Source organism: Alexandromys fortis, unplaced genomic scaffold, assembly GCF_014885135.2.
Source record: "Alexandromys fortis isolate MF-2015 unplaced genomic scaffold, M_Fortis_MF-2015_v1.1 scaffold_146, whole genome shotgun sequence".
In the NCBI taxonomy this organism is placed as follows: Eukaryota; Metazoa; Chordata; class Mammalia; order Rodentia; family Cricetidae; genus Alexandromys; species Alexandromys fortis.
Window position 1 is genome coordinate 2,570,864 of NW_026068042.1, and position 27,765 is coordinate 2,598,628.

The 27,765-nt window shown below is 45.1% G+C and overlaps 1 protein-coding gene across 2 annotated transcripts in view; it reads left to right on the top strand.

Moving 5' to 3' along the window:
* The window catches only part of Plpp4 (phospholipid phosphatase 4), a 120,315-nt gene that overhangs the window by 56,821 nt on the left and 35,729 nt on the right, over positions 1–27,765 (top strand). Inside the window, exons 3-5 of one of the 2 annotated variants that reach the window (XM_050166030.1) lie at positions 1,058–1,148; positions 5,768–5,831; positions 7,690–7,814. In XM_050166030.1, the coding sequence (XP_050021987.1) occupies positions 1,058–1,148; positions 5,768–5,831; positions 7,690–7,814 (280 nt within the window). The remainder of the gene's footprint in view (positions 1–1,057; positions 1,149–5,767; positions 5,832–7,689; positions 7,815–27,765) is intronic. The other variant, XM_050166031.1, reaches the window with a different exon arrangement.

Sequence of the window (27,765 nt, forward strand, 5' to 3'; positions counted from 1 at the left end):
TACAGGAACGGTCTCCTAGGGTGTTTTATGATGAGCCTGACTGCATGTGAACCCCACCACCTTCATTCCAATGTGTATTTGGGTAGATGTACCTTAGTTACCCTCCTTGTTGCTATAGTCAAAGACCTGGTGAGAAACACTTAAGGGAGAATCGATTTATTTTGGCTTACAGTTTGAGAGGATACAGTCCATGATGGTGGGGAAGTCACGTCAGTAGAAGCAGGAGGTGGCTGGTCATGTTGCATCTGAGTCAGGAAGGAGAGAGAGAGAGAGAGAGAGAGAGAGAGAGAGAGAGAGGGGGAGGGAGAGAGAGGGGGGGAGAGGGGGGGGGAGAGAGGGAGGGAGAGAGAGAGAGAGAGAGAGAGAGAGAGAGAGAGAGGAGTGCTGGGATGCAGTCTCTTTCTCTTTGTCATTCTGTCTGAGACCCTACCCACAGAATATACTGCTCACAGTTAGGTTGTGCCTTGCTACATGAACTAACACAATCTGGAAACTCCCTTACAAACATATCTGGAGGTTTGATTTCCAGGTGATTCTCTACCTTGTGAAGTTGGGAGGAAGAATTTGTATGAAAGGACTCCCTTCTAACCTAAAAGTAAAAAAAATGGATATTCAACAGAAGAGCTTCAAAAGGGAGCAAGTTGATTGACTCTCATTAAAAAGGTTTACCCTCTCATGTTTCTAGGGAGGTGAAACCAGAGCCTGCAATCATACACCCTACACACACACACACACACACACACACACACGTCCAGTGTTTCCAGGGTTTACTGCTGCCAATGAACTATCATAATTATACACCATTCTTTACTCTTTAAAAAGCTCCCACTTTCAATGTGGCTCCCAGCAATTACAAATCAATTAGAACCTGCAATCAGACCTCCAGCCTTCCAAGCCTGTATTTTCGCTCAGTAGAGACAAATTGCCCTTCTTTGTTTGAGGTCAGTTCGGTAAGGTCATTTGACTAGCGAGTTGAAGTTAACTGAGACTAATTATGAACTGCCACATCCAAAGCCAATCAGAGTCCTCACGAGGGCTTATTTGTTGTTTCTTCCAGGCAATTTCCTTCCTCACACCCTTGGCTGTTATTTGTGTGGTGAAAATTATCCGGCGGACAGACAAGACTGAAATTAAGGAAGCCTTCTTAGGTAGAGTATTCACAGTTCTTGCTTTAGGGGCTGGGGATGATCTTAATTAGATAATCAAATCTGAAAAAAAAAATCTCATTTACACCCAACTAATTTTTTTTCCTTTGGTCAAAATTAAACTTTGGAAAAATAAGACAACATAAGCTTAGAAGGTGTTGAGTCCGTGTAAAGTAGACGGCACTCACAAGGAGAGATTCTCAGAAGGTGCCCAGTGTGCCTGCATGTGCATGGACCACACACGCACGTACATGCACACACATGCATAGAGAGAGAGAGAGAGAGAGAGAGAGAGAGAGAGAGAGAGAGAGAGAGAGAATGTCAGTAAATCCTCCTACTGGGATGTTTTAACAACCAAGGTAATATAACCTGTGCCTAAATCTCTAGCTTTTTAATCTTCTGGAAAACTAAATTGGATATGTATATACTTTAAATAAGTTATCTAGACTTTTATGCCCAAGCTTGGGTTTATTATATTCTGCGCACTTAACCTTCCTCTGGGGTGGTTAGCCTGGAACCTGAGGTTCCTCTCCTAAGGGATGTGTTTGTTAATCACTGGGCTTACAGAGATGAAAGCGTCGCATGACACTCCTCTCTTTCTCAGAGAGGGAGCGTGAATGAGGCAGAGTGTGTGTCTCAAGGACGAAGAATAGAGGCCATTTTTTTTTTTACAGAACCAAGCTTTAGTTAAGTCTGTCTGGTTGAAAAGAATAATGTTAAGTTTCCCTTTTCAAATTAGCTCAAGTAAATCATGGGTTTAAAGACGGAGCTAAAATAAGCGATTTTATCAACTCCAAGAAAAGGAGGGGATAGCACAGCAGTGCCCCCTGGGAATGCAGCAGGAAGAGAGCGGGAATGTCAAGCACTTATGGCCAGCTCTGCCTGAAGCATGCCCTTCCTCACCTCCTTCCATTTCCGGTCTCTTCTCCTGCCGGGACTCCATTTCTTCTGCCCCAGACCTTTGCTTCCTGTGAGGCCTGGGCCCACAGCAGTGCTGCTCTCTCCCTGCGCACCTGACTGCTCTGCCCTAGTGGCCACCACTGCGTCCACGGCCTCTTGGTCCCAGTCTCCCAGACGGAGACTTCAACTCAGTTGTTTCTCCAGGCTGAAAACAGAGCCATCTTGACTCTGACCAGCTTGCCGTTACAGGCTCACTCTGGTCAGGTCAGGCGTGTGCCCTGGGCTACTAACCTGTAGACTGAGAGTTTGGTCGCATGACTGTGGTCTCTTTGGACAGAAAGTTTTCAACATTTTCATGGGGGGGGGGCATTGGCACCTTACCATACCTGGCTCTAGTGGCAGGGAAGTATTTGGATGGTCATTACTGTGGTTCTTAGAGCATCCTCTTGGGCATCCTCTCTGTTGGTTTGGGAACCCCTTACCTCACTTTATGTTGTAGTTGATTCCTTACATAGAGTCCAAAGATAAATGACAGTGGGTAAGAATGGCTGTCATAGTGTGGCTATAGTTACTGCTGGCTATGGAACTGTGTTCCTGTGACATCTCTAAGCAGCCCTGGCTACCTCCTCTACACATTTTCAGTCCTGGCTAAATCTCCCTTAGGGTGGCACTTCAAAATTGAGGACCATACTCTGCCTCCTGTGCGGTAACTAAAAAGGAATTATTGGCTGTTCTGTTTGCCGAAATCAATGAGTTTCTGTCCAGAAAGTGACGGAAAGCCAGCAGTGTGCACAGAGGTTGCAAACAACCCACACTTGAAGGAAAATTTGGAGACGGGAGGGCAACCTTAAACATCAACATCAGAAAACAAGGCGGTTTCTAATCAAGCCTGGAATTCCGAACTCTCTCGGGGAGGGGAGGACCAGTGTCCTGTCGTTCTGTACTGAGGGTATTTAGAAGATTTTAACCCAGGCGCTTACACCTGAGCCCCGAGTTCCCCTCTGCTACATACAGAGAAGAATGGCAGCGTTTTCCCTGTACAGCATCTAGCTTGTAGGTATTCAGGCTACAGACTTGCCAGGAACCCTGGTATGGAAAGATTGGAGTACTGGACTGCCTAAAACTACATAAATAATACCAGCAGAAGCTCTCAAATCCTCTGGCAGGCCCATAACCCTCCATGCCCTCAAAACAAGCCCCTAGCAAGCCAACCCACAGGAAATGCCACTTTGAATTTCTTCATCAGCCAGTCTTGTTTGTGTTTCTGATCCACCAGTCAAAATGGTGCTGCCAGATGCTGTAAAAACACCACATGAATTAAACCTGTGGGGCTCTCCTTAGTCAGCAAGAACTCTTGCCTGGGGCCATGCATTCTCTTGCCTTCCCAGCCACCAAGCATCTGATCAGAGCCCTGCCTTCAATCTAGAGAATGAGGAATATAGGATAGATACCTCACAAAGGTCCCTGCATCAATACCCTGTCATTTGGATGCCCTCTCCTCAGTACCCTGTCAAACCACATCATTCAGATAAAAATTAATCAGTACCATGTACTTCCAGGATGCTGAAGCAACTCTCGCTCTCCCGAATGTCATCATCCCAGCTTCCCATCCTTCTCCGTCTCTTTTAGGCGTGCAGATCATACAGCGCGTCTGCTGGCATTTTCCAGCTCACTTACTTCAAACCTTTGCAGAGACTGCAATGTCTGCAAGCCCACTCAGCCCCGAGTGTGTATGGGGTGTACTGGGCTCTGGAGCAGTGGAGCTGTGTATGAATTCACTAAGATTTATGCGGGACAGTGAAAGATCAGCCAGTAATGCTTACTCACAGATGGCTGACCCTCACTGAGGCTGTGCTCCCAGGATGAGAAAGAACAGAACTCCCCACGAGAGCACGGCAGGGCCAAGCCTAATGGGAAAGCCCACCACTGTCATTTCTGTGCTGCCTCACAGTTTGTATGTGGTCAGGACTCTCTGGGAGAACTCAGTCAAGACAGTGTAGAGGATTTTCTCTCTTCTGCAAAAGAGGCCTCTCACCTCTTCCCTGAGCTTGTGGAGGAGAAGGGAGCTGGCCTTTCCGGCAGGAAAGATCTGTTTGTAGAGACTGTCGTCACTGGATCTTCCCACATTCTCCAGACTTAGAGCCAGGCTTTCCAGGCTCGCACATTTGGCATTCCAGCGGCAGTACTGTGATACTGACTCATGCTCAGCTCTCCAACAGGGCCTGTCCCTTTCCCCACGCTGTTCGTAAACAGCCAGGAATGCTCCCTCTCCACTCAGGTGTTTAGTTTTCCCTTTTCATCTCAACACATCCAGCTAAAAGCATGCACGCTGGTGGCTGTGATGGCTAGGCCACAGAACCTTCTGCTTGTAGAAGGACTCCTCTGTCTCTCTTGATGAGAATGAATCACTCGAGGCAGGGCCTTCCTGAAAATGCCCCTCTGCTACACCCATTTTACACGAGTCCCTGCTGGTATCAAGGAGCTGATATTTGCCAAAGAGAAATGGTAGCCTACGTGTTTTTATTACTCAACAAAGCAGAAGAGGGTCTCCCTGAGTTTCTGTTGCTTCTGTAAGGCATCTGGCCTTCATCACACTGATTGTGATGACTCTACCTCTTAAGTCTTCTTAACAAACTGTAGCAGGGAAGGTCAAGGTTTTTATAGGAAAGGATATGATCCATGTTGCTGCCCCTTGTGTTTAGTCTGACCCTTATCTTAGCAGGTTTCCAGGCTGCTTGGAGAAGGTCCCTGGGATGTATATTTTAAAATAATGTATTCTAGAAATTCTTGCTGGTTTAGATTACAAAAGTTACCTTCTGGACTCTCTGCCCTCTTGGGAACAGTGATGGACAGCTGTTGGTAGGTGATGGGTCAGGGATGACAGAGGCCTGGTGAGGCTGTCCTGCTCTTCAGAAGGATTCTGGCAGCAGCTCTGATTCGAATTATGTCTGAGGAAATTGCCAGGAGGAAATAAAAAAAAAAGAAATTCTACATGCCGTTGTATTAAATCTGTTTATATCAGGCTAGCAAGTGATGGATGGGTTTGTTTGGGAGGCTGAAAATTCTGGTCATGAAGGAAAGATTTCATATCATAGGAATGTGGCATTTTATGGGACAACCTCCATAGTCCTTCCCCAATTATATTTTGCTCTAGTAACAAAGCTTCACTATGTTTCTAAAGTATTATTTAACAACTCTGTGGTCATAAATTAAGTGTAATTATAGGTGATGACAACAATAATAATAATGAGAGTGATGGCTGATGGCCATAATAATGGTGGTGGTCACCATGGTGATGGGTGACAATAGTGGTGATGATTATGGTGACGGTAGTGATGATGATGATGGTGGTGGTGACGGTAGTGATGATGATGATGATGATGATAGTGATGGTGATGATGATGGTGATGGTAGTGATGATGATGATGGTGATGGTGATGGTAGTGATGATGATGATGATGGTGATGGTAGTGATGATGATGGTGGTGGTGACGGTAGTGATGATGATGATGATGATGATGACGGTAGTGATGATGATGATGGTGGTGACGGTAGTGATGATGATGATGGTGATGATGGTGACGGTAGTGATGATGATGCTATGTTAATGATAATGGTGCTAATGATGGTGATAATGGCAGTGGTGGTTACAGTAATGATGTTTTTTTATTTTAAATGTGAGATCCAACAATTTTTTTCTGTCTGTTGGTTTTGTTTTGTAGCAGTGTCCTTGGCTCTTGCTTTGAATGGAGTCTGCACAAACACTATTAAATTAATAGTGGGAAGGTAAGTTCCAAGAAGAGACAAATGATGGCTTATACTACCAAGTTAGCCTGCATGGGGACCATGACACTGGGTAGGACAGATTCTAGGGTGTCCAGTTTTCCCTTAAATTGTTGCCCTTCTGGGATTTCTGACCTCCAGTACAGCTTTTCTTTCCATTGAATTATGAGCTCACTATTTTAAGGAGGAATTCACTAGCACGAGAGTGTCCCCTGGCTGACTGATCACACTTTCTTCTGGCCAAAGCCTGCTATTGGCCTTTCCAGAGCCATCCATTGCTTTCCCAGCACCAGGCCGGGCTTCTGCACTTGTCAGTTTTGGCCTTTAGCAAATTAATAAGATCACTTCTATATTGCAGTTTCCTTTGGGGCGAGATGTATGGGCTGGCATTTCAGATCTGCCTTTCCGCCACACTCCTCTTACTGCTCCTGAGAAATGATGTCTGGTTTCCATTTCCTCTCCCTTCTCTCCGGCTGCTCCGGTAGAGAGTCAGTCTCTGGGGAGAATGAGAAGCCCCAAGGCCTCTCAATACTACAGCAGACTTGAGCTCCAGCTTCTAGCTCCTGGCCTTGAACAAACAAGATTCCATTACAACCTCAGCAACAGGGTGCTAGGCTAGGCATCAAGGAGTGGAATATGGGCAAACCTGGGTTAATAAAAGACCCTATACTGCAATGCCCTTCTGGATCCCTCCATGCTTAGCATGTAGTTGGGGTCCAGATAAAGTGCTGATTCTAAGGGCTTACCCCCTGGGGTTCTGGTTAAGTAGATGGACAATCGTTGCCTTGGAGAAACACTGGCTGAGTCCGAGAAACACAGCACAAGAGCGGGTCTGATAGATCCCAGAGCTAGGAGGTTCAATGCATGAATCCATTCGGGGCAGGAGTGACCCAGTGTGCATGGGTAAAAGGGAGGTGTGCTGACAGCTTTAGCAGGTGTCACCCGTGTTATCCACAGGGCGATCTTGGCTGAGTTGCTACAGACTAGTGGGCTGGCACACCTCCACACTGGAATCCTTACTTGAGTAGGGCATTTCAACATGTGGTCAAATGTTAGGCACAGGATTCAATTCTGCAGCTTTTATTTGCTGATCACAAGTGACCTTGGCAGGAGTGTCAGCTCCTTCAGAGCCCTGACCCTGCCTCAAGGATTGGCATAGGCATTATATGACCTGGTGAATGTGCAGCGCCTGGCCCTGCACCCACATTCAAGGATAAGTTAATATTAGCCGTGGTTCCCTTGAATGGTTTAGCTTCAGGGCCAGAGCCACCCTTCTTTCATCCAGAGATCTCTGTCCCACTTCTGCTTTAGGTCAGAGACACCAGCCTAGATTACTGAACTCCTCATCCTGTGTGGCTGAGTCGTCAAGTTTCCCAGCCAGGCTGAGGGCCACAGATTGAGGCAACTGGTCACCAAAACTTGGCATGTAGGGGTGTCATGTCCCGGACTCTCAGAAACGGGGGAGGGGCAGGGTCTAGATTGGTGGAACAGTAGATAAAGATAGGACGTTCTTTCTCCTTTGCTGACACCATGCTTAGGTACCTCAGGAAGTCCCACTACTTAATGCTCAAGACCTCAGCTTTGATGGGGTATTGGTTTCCCTTTACGGACATGGAAATGGGAGTGGGGAAGGCTGAGACCTCCCTTTGGCTGCAAAACTAGCTCCAGTTCCCATCTTTCTGACCTCCAAAGCCTGAGAATGCCCCAGCAACTGTATTCAGAGGATTCTGGGGGAAACTCCTATTGTTGATGAAGAGGGGGCCTTGCAGAGGGGCGGGGGTTGTTGGGGGGAAGGGATCAGCTTGGGGTTTGTTGTGATGGCAGCGTTGTATATTGAAAATGTCCATGGTGTCTTTTGTAGACCTCGCCCCGATTTCTTTTACCGCTGCTTTCCAGATGGGGTGATGAACTCAGAGATGCACTGCACAGGGGACCCTGACCTGGTGTCCGAGGGCCGCAAAAGCTTCCCCAGCATCCACTCCTCCTGTAAGTCCAAGGCGAGGGCGCTTTTGTTCTCCTGCTCAGTTTTTTTTTGGGGGGGGGGTGTTTAAATGAAGAGAATGGTTTGGGTACCTGAATGTCAGCACGGTGCAATTTTCTTCACTGTGGGGTAGATGGCTGAGAAACATAACATTCCAGGGGCGGTCATGGGAGCTGGCGGTCAAGGCTTTGGGCTTTACCTAGTGTCGCATATGTTGCTTCTGTGAGCTTGGAAGGATGTGGCATGTGACAGCTCACCCCTGGATGGTATGACTCAAGAATTTGACAGTGCAAAGGGAGCTTGCGAAGCTCCTGCACGCTTCTGTTCCATTCGGCATTGTGTCTAGTATTTTTTCAAGTGAAGGTGAACATATATATATATATATATATATATATATATATATATATATATATAACATGTATGCATACACATAAACACGATGCCTATGAAAATGTGTATGCTCACATGTACCTCTATAAATATATAGTTTCACTGTAGGCACTGGAGCCTGGGTCAGCCTGACACACAGACTAATCTGAACCAGCAGCAGCATGGTAGAGCAGGAAAGCCACAGGTCTCTGAATTGTGACACATCCTGGCTCTGCCTGGCTCTTCTGAGCCTCGGGTCCCACTGTGTTTAATGGAGATAGCAATGCCTTTGTTCTCAGTAGTAGTGGGGGTTAAAGTCAGAGATGATGCTTATGAACATTTCTGGAGGTCCATTGTTTTATTTAGTCCCCCAAGTATAAGGCACTAAGGGGCTGGGCTTGTCACCGTCGCTCTCCCGGTTGTCATTTATGACCGGGGCTGGTGTTTCCAGTCACTGAGTGGTGTTTAGAGAATGCTCAGGCACCAGGCACTGCTGCTGGGAATCCAAAGCCAGATAAGACCAAATCCAGCCCTGGAAGTCCACAGGGGTAGCAGGCTGTCTGTGATGTTGTGGATGTTGGGGGATTGGAGACAGACTAAGGCTGCAGGTGACTGACTGCCTGGAATGAGAAAGGCTCCTGTCAGACTCTGAAGTCCTTGGTTTGCCGCGGGTCTAACCATTGTTTACTTTTGGCAAGCCTCTTACCTTAATGGGATTTCCCCCAAATCCTGTGCTAAAGGTGCACCGTACCAGTTAGTGGCTGAATTGAGAAACATCGGACATTTTCCCCAGAGATACCGGAAAGTAGGGTCTGTTGATGAGCTATGGGAGTGACACACACTCTAAGGGATCATTGCCAGCCCTGTTGCAGCACCGCAACCTTCCAGGTTGGGGCTGATCTCTTCTTAGACACAAAACAGGCTCAGACAGGGTCAGCTGCTGATCTGAGGAAGGCGGCCTCGGGCATGGTGGTGTTTTCGGCCTTTGGAAGATTTACTGCAATTCAGTGTTCATATGCCGTGTTAGTTAATGCCTCGTTTCCTTCTCCATAGCTAAGAAGATTATGGCAAGTTGAATACTGTCCCTCTTCCTCTAAGTAAACCCAGTCCTTAGTCCTAGAACTTAAAAACATGACTTTATTTTTTTTAAGGGTTGTAGTTAATAGTACTGTAATAAATATTAGAAATTTGCCAAGGGACTTACTTCAGGAGTTCTCAACACACACACACACACACACACACACACACACATGCACGCACACACCCTGACTACATAAGAAAATGGATGTGTTAAATAACTGGACTACTCTGACCATTCTCCATGCATGCTTTTTGCTTTAAAGAAACCTTAGTGTTTAATTACCAAAGGGAATAAAACCCCACTAGTTAAGGATATTTAGGTAAACTCTTAGATTTAGGATATTCCCCCAAACCAATGATAGATGTTCTTTTTCAAAGAACTTATTTAGCTTTATTTTTTTATGTGCATTGGTGTGAAGGTATCACATCTCCTGGAACTGGAGTTACAGACAGTTGTGAGCTGCCATGTGGGTGCTGGGAATTGGACCTGAGTCCTCTGGAAGAGGAACTGGTGCTCCTAACCCCTGAGCCATCTCACCCGCCCCAGTAGATGTTCTTATGGGAGACAGGCAGAGGATATTGGAGATAGAGGTGGGGAGAAGACTAAGTGAAGACAGCCCGGGATGGAGCGATGCAGCTGCAGACAGGGAACACCTGGATCCGCCAGAGCTGGGAGATGCTAAAGGACTGGTTCTTCTGTAGAGCCTAGAAGTGTGGCCCTGCTGACGTCTGCATTTTCAGTTTAGGAATTCTGCTCTCCAGAGCTATTCGGGAATGAGTGTATGTTCTGTTACCATATTTGTGACAGCTGTGTCAGCGGCTTAGGACATTTATAAACAGCCAGATCCAATGCCATAAGCCCAAAAGAGTGGGCTTCAGAGCCACCATACACTGCTTTGCGATGCCACTGAAGTGCCAATGCCAGGACATGGGGAAAGAAGAACGTGTAGCCCAAGGTTGCTCTGGGCTTAGGTCAGAATGAGAGAGTGCTATTCTCAGGTCACATGTGAATGTTATGTTTTGTGGTCGGGTGCCAGTTGCAAGGGTTCCTGCTATATTCGATTATTATGCCCTTATTTACTGTCAAGAGTTCCAAAGCTGTAATGTTTTAAGAGATCTGGAATAGTATTTAAGGTGGGGGTCAGCTCCTATAGGTTCTCCATCCATTTCATTGTAGGTAAGCTTACTCAAGTCCTCTCTCGTTGATGTTGTGTTGTTTCTTGTAAATGTATGTATTGTGTGTGTACATACACATGGGTGTATATAATCATGTGCACATGTGCACGTGTGTGTGTGTGTGTGTGTGTGTGTTGCATATGTGGAAGCTAAAGGCTGACATGCAGTATCCTCCTTGGTTACTCTCTGCCTTATGCTTTTTCCTGGAGCTCAGTGATTGGGCTAGGCTGGTTGAATACAAAGCTACCGAGATCCACCCTTCTCTGCCTTACTGGTCTGGCATTCCAAATATGCATCCCCATGCCCAGCTTTCTTTTTTCTAAAATACGGACCTGGAGATCCTAACTCAGCTTCTTATACTTGCCTGGCAAACACCTTACTAACTGAGCCATCTTCTTATCATTATACTTCTTGATTACATTCTGCCCCCCACAGAGACTTACTGCTAATGTTACATTCTAAAGGGTTTTTAAAAGTTAAGATCACAAGGAAACAAAACCTTTCCTAAAATAGAAAATCTTAATCCTGGCTTTTCAAACATTTGACTGAGGACGGTAGCCACAGCTTAGTGTCCGCTGGTGCATTTGAACTTGGGCAGGAAGTAGCTCTCATGTGTATACCTCAAGCGGGCAGACTCTGGACCTTAGAGATTAGTAGACAAGTCTTAAGGAAATGCTTATTTTAGATGTGTGTTCTCTCCTCCTCTGCCAAAAGCTGGCTGGCTTTCTCACAGGCTTCCTCTGGCTGCCTGCCTTGCAGATGTGGCAGGCAGGGCTATGTGCTCAACAGGCTTTTGGGCAGAGACTGTTATAGATGCTCCTTAAGATGCTAGCTCAGTCTTGCTGGCAGACGAGATGTCCATCACAGTCTGGGTTTTGATGACGTTGTTTGCATCTGTGCTCTTTCCCCTACTTGTGACCAAGCAGAGTTAGCTTGAAGTGAGCTGCCTTATCCAAAGCGAAAGCCATCAGTGCTGTGCCCTGGGGTTCTTATTGTCACTCTTAGGACGCCTCATGATTGGTGTGGCTTTTTACTCCTCAGAAGGGATGACCTCAGCGGACCCCATTTTGTTACAAATACTCTATGTTTCTTACAAGATCAGTTTTCTAGTCTAGACTTGAGTGACTAGATGAGGCTGATCCCAGGCTAAAGAGACGTGGGCCGGGCTCCTCTAGTCACAGATTGCTGGTAGCTGGATGTCATCCACATTCTTATATCATCCCGGGGAACGCTTGGTTTTTCTTCAGTCTTAAGAACAGATATCAGTTTGTTTTGGAAAGAAAAGAGCTTGGTCTGAATCTCCCTTATGTAGCTGAATGGCTCTAGTGTGGTGTGTTCATGCAGCAAGCAGCAAAGCCCATAGCAGCATCCTCAGGGGATTTGCTCTGGGAGACGGCCTGGGTTTCCTTGACTGGAAGAGCAGAGACCACAACTGCACAGAGCAAGTGGTTTGAAATTTAGAATTTAAAGAAGCGTTAGCATTGCGCCTTCTCCAGGGGCTGGATATGAGAGTGTTCAGAACAGGGAATGGTCTCAAGTTTTGATTGGCTATCAGTTCAGCTTTTGGGAGGAGGGAGAAGTCGGAGATAGCAAATCATGGTCCTGTCAAACTGTCAAGAAACCTCTGTCCTGAAAAACATAGTGGTTGTCAAGAACTCCATTCCCCCTCTGGTGAGAGCAATAGCATCCAGGTGTCAGCACGTGAGCCACTTCCAGCCACTGCTCCTGTCTCTAGTCACTCTGTCCTGGAGCGTCAAGATGCCCGTTCATCCTCTTGTTGTCCACAGCGGCTTTCGCTCTACAGTGGCGGGGCTAAATAGTTGTGAAAGGAACATAGAGCCTGTGGAATTATAGTGACGATCTGCCCTTTGTGAAGAAAGGTTAGCAGCTTTGCTGGTGCCAAAGCAAGAGTCTCACAAAACATCGCTAAGGCAGGATACCTATAATTGCAGAAAGAGGGAGGTAGCGGACAGAGGGATTGTGGGACTGAGAGCAGTCTAGACTGCATAGCAAAACTCGTCTTAAATCAGCTGGGCTGGTTAGGATTTTTTGTCAACTTGACACAAGCTAGGGTCATCTGGAAAGAGGGAACCTTATTTGAGAAAATGCCTCTGTTACAAGATTGGCCCGTAGACAAGTGAGGACATTTTCTTGACTAGTGATAGATGTAGACGGTGCCATCCCTGGGCTGGTGGTCCTGGGTGCTGTAAGAAAACAAACTGAGCAAGCCACGTGGAACAAGTCAGTAGGCAGCACTCCTCCATGGCTTCTGATTCAGTTCCTGTCTCTGGGATTCTGCCTTGTCTTTCTTCCCTGCCTTCCCTCAGTGATGGGCTGGGATGTGGACGTATAAGCCAACTAAACTGATTCTTCTCCAAGCTGCTTTTAATCCTTGTGTTTATCACAACCATAGAAAGGAAACTAGGACACCATCCTACCCACTAAGCAAACAAGCAGCTATAACAAGACCAGTGCACTCCAAACACACACACACACACACACACACACACACACACACACACACGGATGGTCTTGTTCGTTTGTTTGCTTTTTAAATGGTACTGGGGATGGAATCCAGGGCCTCAGTATTGTCAAGCAAGTGCTGTCCCACTGATTTGCATTTCCAGCCCGGGAAGTCTCATTTTTAAACAACTCTGCATAAAATAGGGCAGCCATGGCTTATGGTACGGGATGCATTTTTATGGCAGAGAAGGTATAAAAGCATATCAATTACAGCTGACTTTGTGAGCCCTTGGCCTTTAGTGGATACTGGGCTGCACACTGGGTAGAAAAGGCAAGGATGAAGTTGACTGTGTCCTTCCTGAATATGAAGGCAAACTCTAGAGTTGGGATGCCGTGTGATGCAAGTGGGGGTTGATGGAGGAAGGTCATTGGCTAATAAAGAAACTTCCTTGGCCCATTTGATAGGCCAGCCTTTAGGTGGGTAGAGTAAACAGAACAGAATGCTGGGAGGAAGAGGAAGTGAGCTCAGACTTGATAGCTCTCCTCTCTGGGGTAGATGCGATGAAGCTCCGACCCAAGATGGACGTAGGCTAGAATCTTCCTGGTAAGTCACCACCTCGTGGTGCTACACACATTAATATGGGCCAAGCAGTGTTTATATGAATAGAGTTTGTGTGTTGTTATTTCGGGGCATAAGCTAGCCAGGCGGCTGGAAGCCAGGTGGCAGCTCCTTCAACAGTGGGGACCTACAAAGGGAATCTGGGGCAGGGACAACTTCCAGGAGGGAAATCTCCATGGTTTCTCACCAGAGAGTAACATGAGTTATGTATCTTGAGGTTTTTATGCTCTTAGCGTGGAAATTCAGGTTATCAGTCATTTCCACGAGGGTCCCCAGGTCGCAGTGTGCCTGAGGCACGTGTGGGGGAGGTGCTTTTTAGGGCTAGCCTGAGTTACATGAGATCCTGTCTTAAAATAAAGACACTTAACTTTTGCTCCCCTGCCCCTTTGTGACTTCTTAAGGACCCATTCTCTACCACTGGTCACCTGGAATGGCGTATCCCACTCGACTTCTATTTCTGTATTTATTGTCCTGGTCACTGGATGTGTCTTTTTAATTGGGAATTTTGTCGCTCCTATTACTGCGCCCCCTGTTTCTTTTCTAGGTCTGTATAGGCAGATACCAAGTCACTCTTTCGTTATCTCTCCTTTCCTGTTGTCTGTCATCTTTGTCGGCTTTCTATTCACCTTCTTGGAGATTTAAAACCTACAGAACCATATAAAGTTCTATAGAATTGGCATTAATTTTTTTTCTATTTTTAATTTCTAAGAGCTTTCTCAAACTTGATATTTTTAACAAATTTAATACCTTGTTCTTTTTCTCACAGACGGGATAACTCTTATCTCTGTGTGTCTGGAGTTTCGCCTTGCCTTCTCTATCTCCTCACCTGCTGCTCTGTTCAGAGACCTGGTGTTCTCAGCCGTGTGTTCTAACTTAAGGATGGATGAGCAAAGCTACTTAGACAAGGCCCATTAGCACTGCCAGTGACTGGGAGGGAGCAGCACTCAGTCACAGGCCCTGCTTGTTAGCATCTGGCCTTCGCCCTGAGTCTGTTGCGTCCTCAGGGACAGCTCCCTGTTTTTTTCCAGAGGTGTGACAGAGCTCTAGGTGCTGTGCAGGAGACCTTGGTGCTTCTTGGGTTACCCACTAGACTTTTGTCAGTCACCATGTTTTCAGTCTGATTATTCCGTGGTTACTCCAAAGCCCAAACCCAAAACGTCGAGACTCAGGTTGTGGGTGACTTCTGGGCTCTAGAGGATTAGGAGTGCGAGACTTGACCTCTCCTTACAGGAACTCTCTGCTTGCCTATTCCTGCAGTCCCGACTCATCTGCCTTTCATTGTACCTGGTGCCTCTGGCTCCATAATTAGCAGGGTCCCATGGGTTGAAAAGGATGCTTCTTACCATTGCTTTCCCCTATAGCCAGGACGAGTGAGCTGTCCTCAGCTCGGGAAATTAGCAGCTTTATCGCTACCTCCTTCTCTTCTCGCTCCAGTGGGGTGGAGTGCGGGCACTGCCAGGTGGAATCCACATTTTGCTTGAACTTTTTAGGGTTCTCCAGAACCACAGAATCAATAAACTGTCTTTCTATCTTCTTTCTCAAGACATGTATTTGCAGGAATTGTCTCCTGAGCCTGGCAGGTTGGAATTTCAAGGAAAAGTTGATGTTACCATCTTGAAGTCAAAATATATCAGATGGATTATCAAGGTGGAAGACCCAAGATGACACTGTTTTTGTTTTTTTTTTTTTTAATTGTAGAATCTCTTGTAGCTTAGACTGACCTTGAACCCAGGGTGAGTATCTGGGTGACTGTCTGGATATTACCTGTGTGTACATGTATGCATGTATAGCCAAAGGCAATTTTGCTGATCCTCCTGCCTCCACCTCAGAAGTGCTGGCATGACAGGCAGGCCCCATCTTACCTGGTTTGTAAAGTTCTAAACATCAAGCTCAAAGCTTTGTGTATGCCAGACACAAGCTTTACCTCTGAGCTCCATGCTCCCTGCCAGAAACTGAAGTCAGGTGCTTACACACGGTAGACAAAGTACCCACCACAGAGCTGTGTTCTCAGTCCTCTGTGTGGTGCTTCTAAAGACAAATTCTTTCCTATTGAGGAAACCCCAGTCTTCCCTATTAAGGTTTATAGCTGATGGGATGAGCCCCACTAGCAGTGCAGCGTGAAATCAGAATATTTAAAGTCACCTGACTGTAAAACTGGCACTTTTCAGGATGCAGCAATGTTTAGCGTGGCTTGGATCAAGCCACTGGCAACTGTCATGAGCCACGCTGATATAAAGTTAGCCACCATTCTGCTGCTCCACATCGCCACCGTTTTGAAGTCAGAAACATCACTAGGATGCTCTGATGCCTTCAGCGTAGATGATCCGTTCGTTAGGTTCCTGTTCAGCCTCGGTGGTGTTTCTGACAGCAAAGTCCTTGAAAGCAGAGTGTGCACCAGTGTGTCTGTCTTCTCAAGCTCAGCATCTGGGTATTTGCTCTTGGCAATGGCATCTAAATAGGTTTTAGGTACAGCTTGGGAAATCATCGCAAGATCTCATCTATGCCAGGTTGAACTCCATCAAGCATGAATATTCAGTGTCATAAAGCAGCTGCTGCTTAAGTGGCTAGGCTGTCTTTTGCATGGAGAAGGAGGAACCAGGGGAGTGGGAAGGGGTGGCAAGATTCATTGGTTGTGCCTCCTTTGATGGAACACCATCACTCTCATGGGTTTTTGTTGGCGAGCAGAATGCTTGGCATTTGCTTATTTATGCTTCTTTTAAGGATTTAATAAAAAAGGGCATCAGCTACATAGGTCATTGGTTCAACCAGGACATACTGCTAGTGATTTGCGGTCACACCTTGTGCAAATTGTCTCGTAGTATAAACAGTAAAGCTTCCAATCTTACTGTCATGCCAAGGAATATCAGCAGACATGTGAGACACAAGCCCTTCATAGTTCTCTTCTCCCCATCTAAATCATTATCTTCCATCCCAAACTTCCAGAACAACTGGGAAGATTCTGAGGAGCTACTGAATTTATTTTGTCCTGTCTTTCTACTCACGGGAAGATCTGCGTCCATGTTGAATGGCTTGCCTTGAGGAGACAAATGTCTAGAGAGAGAGAAAGCTCAGTTTGGTACTAGGAGTTAAACCGAGGGCTCTGTGCATGCTCACACATGCTAGGCAAACATCTGTCTCCCAGCACGGCAAGCATCGCCCTCTGGAGTAGCATGTCTCCATTGTTTATCATTGTCCCCACCTCTTCCTATGGAGCTGGTTAGACTTACCCCTAAATCCCACTATGAACTTTTAATGTCACAGATTATAATTCTTTTAATGTAATTAAGAATAAAGGCTCCCAGCATCACCATCATGTCACGAGACATCAGCAAACTTGCCAAAAGTTCCACTTTGTTTCCCTCCTGTGATAGTTTTCCCAAATGACTGTAATATATACATAAGACTCTTCATCTTTCCAAGAGCCAGTTTCCTTCCTTCCTTCCTTCCTTCCTTCCTTCCTTCCTTCCTTCCTTCCTTCCTTCCTTCCTTTTTTCTTCCTTCCTTCCTTCCTTCTCTCTCTCTCCCCCTCTTTTCCTTTCTTTGTTTTTTCCTTTCTTCCTTTCTTTAGAGACAGGGTTCTCTGTGTTTCTTTGGAGCCTATCCTGGAACTAGCTCTTGTAACCGGCCTTGAACTGCCTCCTGAGTACTGGGATTACAGGTGTGTGCCACCACTGCCTGGTCCCAAGAGCCAATTTTCATTCCCAGAAGGGATGGCATCTTTGTCAAGGATATATATTCTAGGGCAGTCATTCTTAATTGGACCGTTTATCCCTCCACAGTGACATTTAACAATGTCTGGAGACATTTTTGGTTGTCTGGTGTGTGCGTAATGTGTTTATGCACATGTGTCTCTGTGTGTGTCTGTATTTCTGTGTTTCTAAACGACTATATTTTTGTGTGTCTGTGTGTCTATGCATTTGTGTATATGTGTGTCTGTGTATATATAAGTCTGTTTGTGCATGTATATGTCTATGTGTATCTATGTGCGTTTATGCCTCTGTGTTAATTTGTGTATGTTTATGTGTCTGTGTGTATTTGTGTGGTCTGTGTCTATGTGCACATATATATGTCCATGTGTATGTGTGTCTGTGTATCTATATCTGTGTCAATGTTTCTTTGTCTGTGTCTGTATGTCTATGTGTCTATGTGTGCCTATGTCAGTGCGTCTGTGAGTGTGTGTGTGTGCACATTGGCATGTCTGTGTGTATGAGTGTCTTTGTGCATGTCTATATATATGTGCCTGTGTCAGTGTGTTTGTTAAACATGTCTGTCTGTCAGTGTGAATGTGTATCTGTGTGTGTCTATGTCTCAGTATAAATGTGTGTGTGTGTCAGAGTGAATTCATGTGTGTTTGTGTATAGGGGTGATGCTGCTGAGTCTGTCACAGTAGAAAGAAGACTTAACAACAAGGAATTTTAGAGTCCAAAATGTGAGTCCTTCCAGTCCAGTCTAGTCCAGTCCAGGCTGCAAAACCTGGCCTGGAGACACTTATGCAGGAAAGGGAAGATGCTGGTTATTCATGTGTTAAATTCACCCATTTCCCAAAACCCTGCTCTGAATAGGTATGATCTTTTAAATGGTTGTTATTTAATTGATTCAAAATAATCTGTTTCAAAGGATTGGTTTGCTGTTGGATTTCTGTGGGGGGAAAAAGAGAGCAAAACCAGAATAATGGTTCCAATTCATTCCTTGTCTACCTGTCCATCTCCCTCCCTCTCTCTCTTCCTCCCTCCTTCTCTTCCTCCCACCTTTCTTCCTGCCTACCCTCCCTCTCTTCTCTATTCCACTTTATTTAGTCCTAGCAGTTTATTTTAAAAATTTTGCATATATTAGTGAGAAGTGAGTGCCTGAGGAATCCCCATGCCCCAGGCATCCCAGTTTGGCTCATCAACTTGTCTGGCATGAGAACCGCCTAGAATACCAGTAAAACACACCGTGGTGTCTGTGAGGGTCACCAGAGACCACTGACTAGAGGGGGAAGACCTACCCCAAATGTGGGTGCCATGGATGGGGCATGAGGGAAGCCATGTTACAGGCATTTCTTTCTGCTTCTTGACCACCATGGCATGAGCTGCTCCTCCTCTCAGTAACCAAGTAACAGTGGAGGCAAGGGCCTGTGAACAGGGACCTTCTGAGACCGTGAGCAGAAACAAGGCTTCTGCTGTTTAAATCCTTTCTCTTTGGCATTGGTCATGGTGACAGAAATCTGACCCACACTACTATTCTTTTTTCCTTTTTTTCACTTGGCTGTTTTTGTTTTTTCCTGCTACTTCCCCACCCCCACTAATAAAAGGTAACTTTTTTTTCTTTTGAAATTTTAGCCATGTTAATGATTCAGACTTTGAAATGTGTAAGTCGGAGCCAATCAGTCCTGACAGAAGAACACTGCTCACTGATGTGTCCCTTCTGTCTACTTCCAGCCAATCGTCATCTCCCGGTGTCAGGCACCCACTCCAATCCTCACCCCCTGGTGTCAGGCATCCTCTCTTTACCTCTCCTATATCTTCTTTCTTTCCTTTCTCTTTCTCTCTCTCTCTCTCTCTCTTTTTTTTTTTGTTTAACTTCTGATTAGCTTTGTCTATTTAAACTTTATATTCGGAAATCATACAATGTGCTCTCTTCGGTGCATGGGAGCTTTTGATCAGTAGAGTGTCTTGTAATTCATTCATGTTGTTGTAAATATCGCTATTTTATTCCTTTTTATTGCTGAGCTGTATGTCACCCCATTGAGTGCAGTCTATTCTTGGTAGCATTGGAGATTTCTCCAATTATAAATAAATCCTCCATAATGTTTTTACATAGTTCTTTCTATTGATGCATGTTGTTTTCTGAAATATCTATGAGTAGCCCTTGTGAGTCAAAAGCTACCTAATTTTAACATTAGAAGAAGCTGCTGACGCCTGTTCCAAAATGCTTGCCTCAGTTTACCCTCCCACTGGCAGTGCACGTAACTCCAGACTTTTCGGATCACATTAAAGTTTGGTGGTCTTAGTCTTTCTGATTTTACCATCTTGGTGTGTATTTAGTGGTAGCTCTTGGCAGATTTGCTTTGCATTTCCCTGATGCTTAACAACACTGTTTTGTCTGGCCTTTTGCATAGTGACTGTTCATATATTTCCCTATTTGCATATCATCTGCTTGCGTTCATTTCCTCTCTTCTTTAGGGTTAGTTGGTAGTGTTATCCATATTCTAAGATTTTTTTTTCTTTTTTGTATCAGCTAAATGCTTTGTGATGTTTTCTCTTGTTGTGATGGAAATGTTTGTTTGCTCACTAGTTTTCTTGATGGTACCTTTTGATGAAAAGTCGGTTTAGACTTTGACTAAATCTTTCTTTCGTGATTATTACTGTGTACTGGACAAAATTCCCTTTGCTACCCTGAAATTGCAAAGATACCTTCATTGTTTTATTTTTTAAAAATAAAACTTTATTGTTGGAGCCAGAGAGGTGGCTTAGTGGTTAAGGGTGCTGGTTCCTAGTACCCATGTCAGGCAGCTCTCCTGTAACTCCAGCTTCGGGGCATCTGATGCCCTCTCTGGACCTCTGTGGGCACCTGCACCTGTGCTGAACACATGGCATGCACACACACATATAAAAGTCAATCTTTTAAAGAAAACTTTATAATTATTGTTTTGACTCAGAAGCTTTTCTCAAATCAATTTTTGTAACATAGTGTGAGGTTGAGTTGGAAGCCGATGCATTTCAATATTGAGATAACTTTTCAGCTTCCTTTCTTGAAAAGACTTCCATTTCTCCATGAGATTGCTTTAGTGCCTCTGCAAAAGTTAGTCGAGTGTTAAAGAATGGATCTGCATCTGCACTATGCCTGCTGTCCGAAACCCTGTGCTGGTCCCCTGAGCTGAGCTCACCCTATTGGTTACCATAGCAGCACAATGCAGGTTGAAGTCAGGCAGTTTGAGCCCTTCCTCTGTGTTCTTTTCTATCAAGATTGCCTTTGGCAATTACAAGCCCTTTCTCCCTCTGAGGCCTCCCAGGAAGGGGGCGGAGCTTGTGCGGAGTCAATGAACTGCCCTGAGGGAGAGTGGACATCTCTTCACTAACAAGTGTTCTGCTCCATCAACAGCCTCTCTCCACATTTATTTATGAAGTTCTTCTGTGGAATACTTTTTATAGCTTTTGTTGTAAATAACTTGTGCAGTTTCAAAAACTGGTCTTGGGAATTTTTATGGAAATAAAATTTACTTATGATACAGTTCAGCCATTAAACTATTTTGTGGTATATGCTTATAGCTTATAGTTTATTGTTCGTTCATGGGGTTTTTATAAGTCCCCAGACTAGGACATTTCTGTCATCCACAGAGAAAGCCTGAAACCATTAACTCCTGTCCAGTTTTCACCAACCCACAGTCGTCAACCCCCTGGCTGTCTATTCCACATAGTCAATTAATTAAGTCATATAATATATGCAGTTCTGTTTAAGTGGTGTGTTTCATTTAGTGCAATGTTTACAGGGTTCATTAATGTTGTAGCATTAATAAATCATTTATTTTTAAATATTTTGCTAAATGCTGCGAATTTCGATCATCCCCCAATTCCTTCAGTTCCACCCCTTCTTCTCTACCGACACAACTTTGTGTTCTCACTGTTTTCTTTGAACCCATCATCAGTGCTACCCATTTGTGCTCGGGTGTGTGGCCACCCCCCAGACATGGTCGATCTTACAGGGAACTGACTCTCCCTTTCCCAATCAATTCCCAATAGCTCCTCAGCAGCGTGGGTTATGTCTACCTCCCTACCTCAGTTCTGCATTCTGTCTGCTTTGAGCTTGCATGGGTCTTGCGCATGCTCTCGCAGCTGCTGCGAGAATATCTGTGCAGCTGTCCTGCTGTGTCTGGACGATGCTGCTTTATTATAAGCATCTACTGCCTCTGGCTGTGCCGGTCTTTTCCACACCCTGTCCTGTGGAGATCTCTGAGCCTTGTGGGGAGGGGTGCATCATCGATATTCCATCTGAGGCAGAGCATTCCACAGTCCTAAAATGTCCTATTGTATGGATGTATGACACAACTTATTTCTCTACTTATCTGTTGATGGACACATGAGATGGTTTTAGCTTTGGACTGTGAGACATAATACTATATCAATACCTGTATAAATTTGTGTGGGTGGATACTTTCAGGGTGGTTATTACTAGCTGTGGAATGATGGACCACATGGCACCATTTTCTATTCCCCACCGGAAGTAAATGAGGTCTCTGGCACTCTTTATCTTTGTCCCTAGCTACATCCCATCTTTTGGGGGTGTGTAGTGTATTAGTGGGTATAAACCATTGTCTGCTTGTAATTTTCCTTTACATTTCTTTTATGCTTGTAGCTGTTATTTTCCTTAATGCTGTCGAATACCTGACAAACATTCCTTAAGGCAGGAAGGGTTTGTTTTGGCTCATGATTCAGGAACTGCACTCCAAGATGATGGGGATGGCTGGCAGCAGGTTCATAAAGCACTGGTTAATTTGTGTGGGTAACTGGGAATCAAAGAGGCTCCATCCCAAGTGGGCGCCCCACTCCTCTGGCCCTAAGTCTGCCAGCCAGCTCCCACCTCCATCCAGAAAGTATCACAACCTCTCAATACAGCACCACCAGCAGGGAACCAAGTGCTCGAACACTTGAACCTCTGGGAGATACTGCACGATCAACCCGTACAGCTATTGGTGCTTATATAAGTGCTTATTGGTCAGCTTTGTGCCCTCTTTGGACAGTTTTCTCCGCAGACCCTTTAATAGTTTTTAAGTTGCGCTGTCTCTATTGTGGGGTCTTAAAGGTGAGCTGCCATCCAGTGTCTTAATCTAGCCAACTCTGCTCCCATCAGCCTCTTCTGTGCTGTTATTAGCAAAAGCATCCACTGTTGGTCCAGCAGAGGATCCAGCAGTACAGTTGTGTACTGTTCCCTACGATTGCTCGTTTCTCTAAAGAGCATAGGGAAGTGCTCCACATTTACTTTGTCTTTAGGAGTGTCAGTAGTATTCTCTGGTTTCTGTGAGTATTTAAATTACCACCTAAGATCACGCATTTCAGCTTGAAGACTTCCTTTGCTGTTTTTAATGAGGTGAGTTAGCTAGCAACTTAATTTCTCTGAGGACATCTTAAAAGTTTGCCTGCATATTTGAAAGGTAATTGTCCCGACTTGACTGACAGTTGTTTCCTGTGAGCAATTTGAATCTACGATACTGTTTCTTCCTGGGATTGTTTGTAACCAGAAGCCAGCTATTAACCTTATTAGGTTCCCTGGTATGCAACACGTCTCTTTTCCCTTGCAGCTTTTAGTATGTCCTTATCCTTGTTTTTCCTTGTCTTCTGCTATGATTTGTTTCTATTACAGTTCTTTACTTCTATCTATTTTTACTTTGTTGAGTTTCTTAGGTGTGTACACTAGTGTGCTGCATTGATTCAGGGATGTTTTAGCCATTATTTATTTAAATAACTTTCTGGTCCCTTTTTCTCTTCCACCTGTAAACAGATGTTTCCCTACCACCTGCCAGCTCCCAGAAAACGGACTTAGAGATTGAGTATGAATTATAAGTGTTTGACTGATAACTCAGGCTTATTACTAGCTAACTCTTACATCTTACATTCCTTATTTATGCTCTGCCACGTGGTGGTACCTTTATTAGCATGCCATATTCCTCTCCTGCTACCTCTACATGTAGATGGTGACTCCTAACTCCACCCTTTGCCTTCCCATCATCCTTTGATCACCCTGCCTATACTTCCTACTCGGCTGGTGGCCAATCAGTGCTTTATTAAACCAAATCAAGGACAGATCTTTATAGTATGCAAGAGGATTATTCCACAGCACCCACCTCTTCTTCAGGGGCTCACGTTGCATTTGTAATGGTACACTTAGATGTCTCACATTTCTCTGAGACTCTGCTAATATTGTTCATTTTCCCCACTTTCTTCTTTGGGTTATATACTCTCTATTGGATATCAATGAATGTACTAATTCTGTCTCCTGACACCTCTGATCTACCCTTGAACCTCTCTGATGAACTCTTCGTTTCAGTTACTGTACTTTTCAACTCTAATGGTTCCTATGGATTCTCTTTTGTGCTTCTATTTCTTTGTTGACATTTTCAGTTTGTTGTGACATTGTCATTTGTCTTGTTTATTTTTGGCTTATGATGTGGCACAACATCATGACTGGGGGCACACGCTAGAGACAAGCTGCTTACCTGATTTGGGGGTGGTGGAGTTGTTCAAGGACAGCCCCTCAAGAACCTCTATTACCTCCTGAAGTTTCCTCCATTGCTTTCTTAGTTCAGGTTCTCTGGTAGAGCATGCCTCTGTGTGTGTGTGTGTGTGTGTGTGTGTGTGTGTGTGTGTGTGTGTGTGTGTGTGTGTTTTATACAATAGCAATAAACACACTTGCCAAAGAGCTAATTGGCCCATACTGGTGGACTTCCTCTTTCTTTTGACCCTTCTAGATCCCCATCCTATTGAACTGTGCTACCCACATGCACAGCAGATCTTCTGGCTTCAATTTGCTGTCCCATATTCAAGCTATTTCTGAAAACATCACCACAGACACACCCAAAAGTGTGGTGTTCTAATGTACTGGATGTCTCTCAATCCAGTCCTGTTGACAGTCAAGATTGACCATTGGTGGTGTGATTAATTGAGACAGCAAGACATCAACACATGAGATTAGGGGGAAGGAGCATTTAAGATCTATCCCATAACATGCATCTTGAATATGTAGAATTTTGTTGTCAGTTATATTCCAATGAGATATAAATAACTTAAAAGGTAAATATCAGGAGCCAAGAAAGTTTCCATAATCCTCTTCTTTGGAAATAGAACTATTTCTGAGCTGAATGACCATGATCACCCTCAGTCTAGGTCTTTCCAAAGAAGTATTATCTTTTAGATTCAGAATAACCAATCTCTCTCTCTCTCTCTCTCTCTCTCTCTCTCTCTCTCTCTCTCTCTCTGTGTGTGTGTGTGTGTGAGTGAGTGTGTGTTTTCCACATTCAAATGCATTTCCTTGAAGAGTATTTTATTTCTTCTTTTGAGAAGACCTCATTAGCATACAGATATTTCCATGGCCTCTGTATCGACTATTTCTGTCCCAGTCTATGTCCCCCAGTAGTTTTAGGGGACACTCTACCCACCTTTGGCAGCTGCTTGGAAAATGCAGACTCTTGTGGACGGCAGCCCGAGTCAGCATGGTCAGAGAGTTATGTCTGCCAAAAGCAAATGAGACATATCCTTCCCCAGCCAAGTCAGGGAAGCTTAGGATAATTCAGACCAATGTATCTTTCTTCCTTCAGCTTCTGGATTCCAATTATTTAATGCAAAGCAGCACCTTCATCCTCCGCCATCAGCAATCTAAGCATGGAAGATGTGGAAGAAAAGGTAATCCATATATTTGGAGGTCACTACATCCTAGAATAGCGATTTCAGCCAACCCCTTAGCTCAAAGTCTTTTGTGACTTCCAATCCACCCACAGCTGATACCTAGACTCTAGCATGGGTATTCATGCTTTACATGACATGGCCATTGCTGCCCTAATGGCCCCAGGTCCTCTTCTTTCCCCTTTCAGCCCCTCACTCTCTTTTTCTTGATAAAACACAAGACAGTAACATGTCTCAGGCATTGTGTTAACACCCCAGAGAGCCTTACTCCATTTTATATTCATTATGTATTTCTGGATTCACTACTTATGATTTGTCTTGTTCCCCAGGCTCAGATAAGATAGTAATTTCCCCCAAGTGATACACGGCCAACCTATGAGAGAGCTGACATTTACACCCAGATTGTCTGACACCAGATTCCAGGCTCAACTTCACAGCAGAACTCTAGATAGCTCCTTTCCTTTCTTGATCTTTGCCCTCCCTGTCTTCCCCTTTCTTCCATGTGCTGCCTTGGACTGCCCATATTCACCCACTCTACCTGTTCTCTGTCCCTGCACACTGATCTTATACCCAGCCATCAGCAGCCACCTTCTTTGCCAAGAGGTTCTCTGGGATCCCAGCCATTCAACCCATGCCCCAGCAGAAGGGCTGCTTGGGAATTGGTGTGTAACCATCCTCAGAGCAGCCTCCAGGCAATTCTGACTGGGGTTATATACACACCCAAGCTCCGTGCCCTGTGCGAATCTCAAGAGTGCCCAGAGCCACCAAATGGACTGTGCTGTACCTGCCTAGGGTCATCACTTGCTCCTTCATACTTTCTGACAGCTTCCTTCTCACACTGGCCTCACTAGGGGCTTCCTGGTTAATTTTGCTAATATACTGTTGGCGCTTGAATCCATCCCAAGGTCTCATCATGAAGGAATGCAAAGCTAGGATATCTCATGGCTGCCTCCTGTGCGTTCTTGGTGTTTCTGGCTCCATGGGCCTCATCAAAGACTCTGGATCCCAGACCCTGACTTTCCCCTTCACTATTCCTTGACAGAATGTTTAACTGAGTCTGCCTTCATCATCATTGATTATCAATATTTTTCAGGGTTTACCTTTAGCTCCATCAGGGCATGGGCTGTGAATAACTCTATCTCTGGAGTGTCCCTACTGTCTGGAACAATGAACAGTCCAAAATAGCTACTCCAGATATTTACTGAGCAGATTGATTTGTTGGCTTAACTGGATAAAGCCTAAACTAAAGCTGTATTTATGCTGTGTGCTGTGTGTGTGTGTGTGTGTGTGTGTGTGTGTGTGTGTGTGTGTGTGTGTAGGGGCCCAGTGTCATCATCAAGGTCATGTTTTCAGGACATTCTACATTCCCAGTAGCCCTATTTGAGAAAGAAATACATTCTGCATCTAAGAGCACCCTGACCCATGGCACACTAGGGACAGCATGAACTGATCATTCCCACTCAAGGGATGGGACGTGTGTTTCTTGAGACACAGAGGCTTGCCCTGTTCCCATATATTTTCGGTCCACAATTCCTTGTTTGTGTTCTGCCTGGTGATCTATTAAACAAAATCGTCTATCCCTTAGGAACACAGGTTTAAAGATTATATGGCATTTTTGCATACAGTTATCTCTAATAAAAACTCAGCACTCGAGGTCCTCCAAGCTCCCATTAGCTCCATGGACCCTCAGCTTCCCTGATGAAGCCTCACATCTAAAACTCCAAGTCTTGTTTCATAAACTGAGCTCTTCCATCTGTGACAAGTCCATACCTTTCTCCGTGTATAGTAAGAGAGACTCGTTCTGTGGCCTTCTCACCACTCAGGGCTTTCCTCTTCCTCTGGAGATGACAGGTCAGGACATAGCTACCAGTTCCTTTGTGCTGTGAGAGCAATGGTCTCTGTTGCCCTTGCATTCCATCAACCTCCCAAAAGGGCTTCATGTCTACAGAAGACTTGGGTCTTGCTGGGATAAAGAGTGCTGAGTACCCAGCCCTGTACTAAGCATGGAGAAGGAACCTGGGGTGTGCTGGAACCCTTCTGCCTCCTTCTGTCATGCTGTGAACTTGGCTCAGGGTTGGAAAGAGCTAGAGGAATGCCTGTACAATAGGTGTCAATCACCCAGAAGCTTGGGGTGGAACCAAGAACCAGGGCTTTGTAGGAATAGAAGCAAGTTAGTGTCTTCACTCTGCAGATCTGGCACTCTGTACTTTAGTATGTGGACATTTCTAGAACTTTAAAACTTCTATAGGAGCCCCTTTGTTTATTGCCGTTCATCTGTGGATCCAGTTCCAGGACCGGAGTTCTTTCTCATAGGATGATCCGCATTAGCTTTCTGGGTCACAAGGAATGAACTAAGACCTTCTCCTTGCTGGAGGGGGGTGAGGAGGAGATTGATCCTGGCTTTCCTTGGTCTTATTTACTAAGTGGAACCTAAGATTGTCACCCAGGAGAGCCTTCTCATAGAGAAGCCCTCCCACATACTCAGGTGGCTAGTGACCTTGTGAAGAACTTGGCTCTTATCATTTTCTTGTCCTTTGTTAATGTGGTCTTTGGGGGAAAATATTTGATATTTTGGCCTGGGTGTTATTCAGCTACAAGTTAGGCAAGATTCTAATCTTTTTTTTAAAAAAAAAAAAAAAAAAGGAAGAAAATTGCTGACTGGTCTGATGAGGGATCTGATGCCCACTCCCTACTTCTCCTGTGGCTTTGTCCTGAGCTTGTGGCTTAGTTCCTACCTTTGGTTAAAACTCTCAGTACCCTGCAAACCATTTTAAAAGCATTCATTCGAGCTGGGGAGGTGGCTCATTGGGTAAAGTGCTTGCTGCATCGACATGAGGGTCTGAATACAGATCCCTAGCGCCCATAAAAGAACCA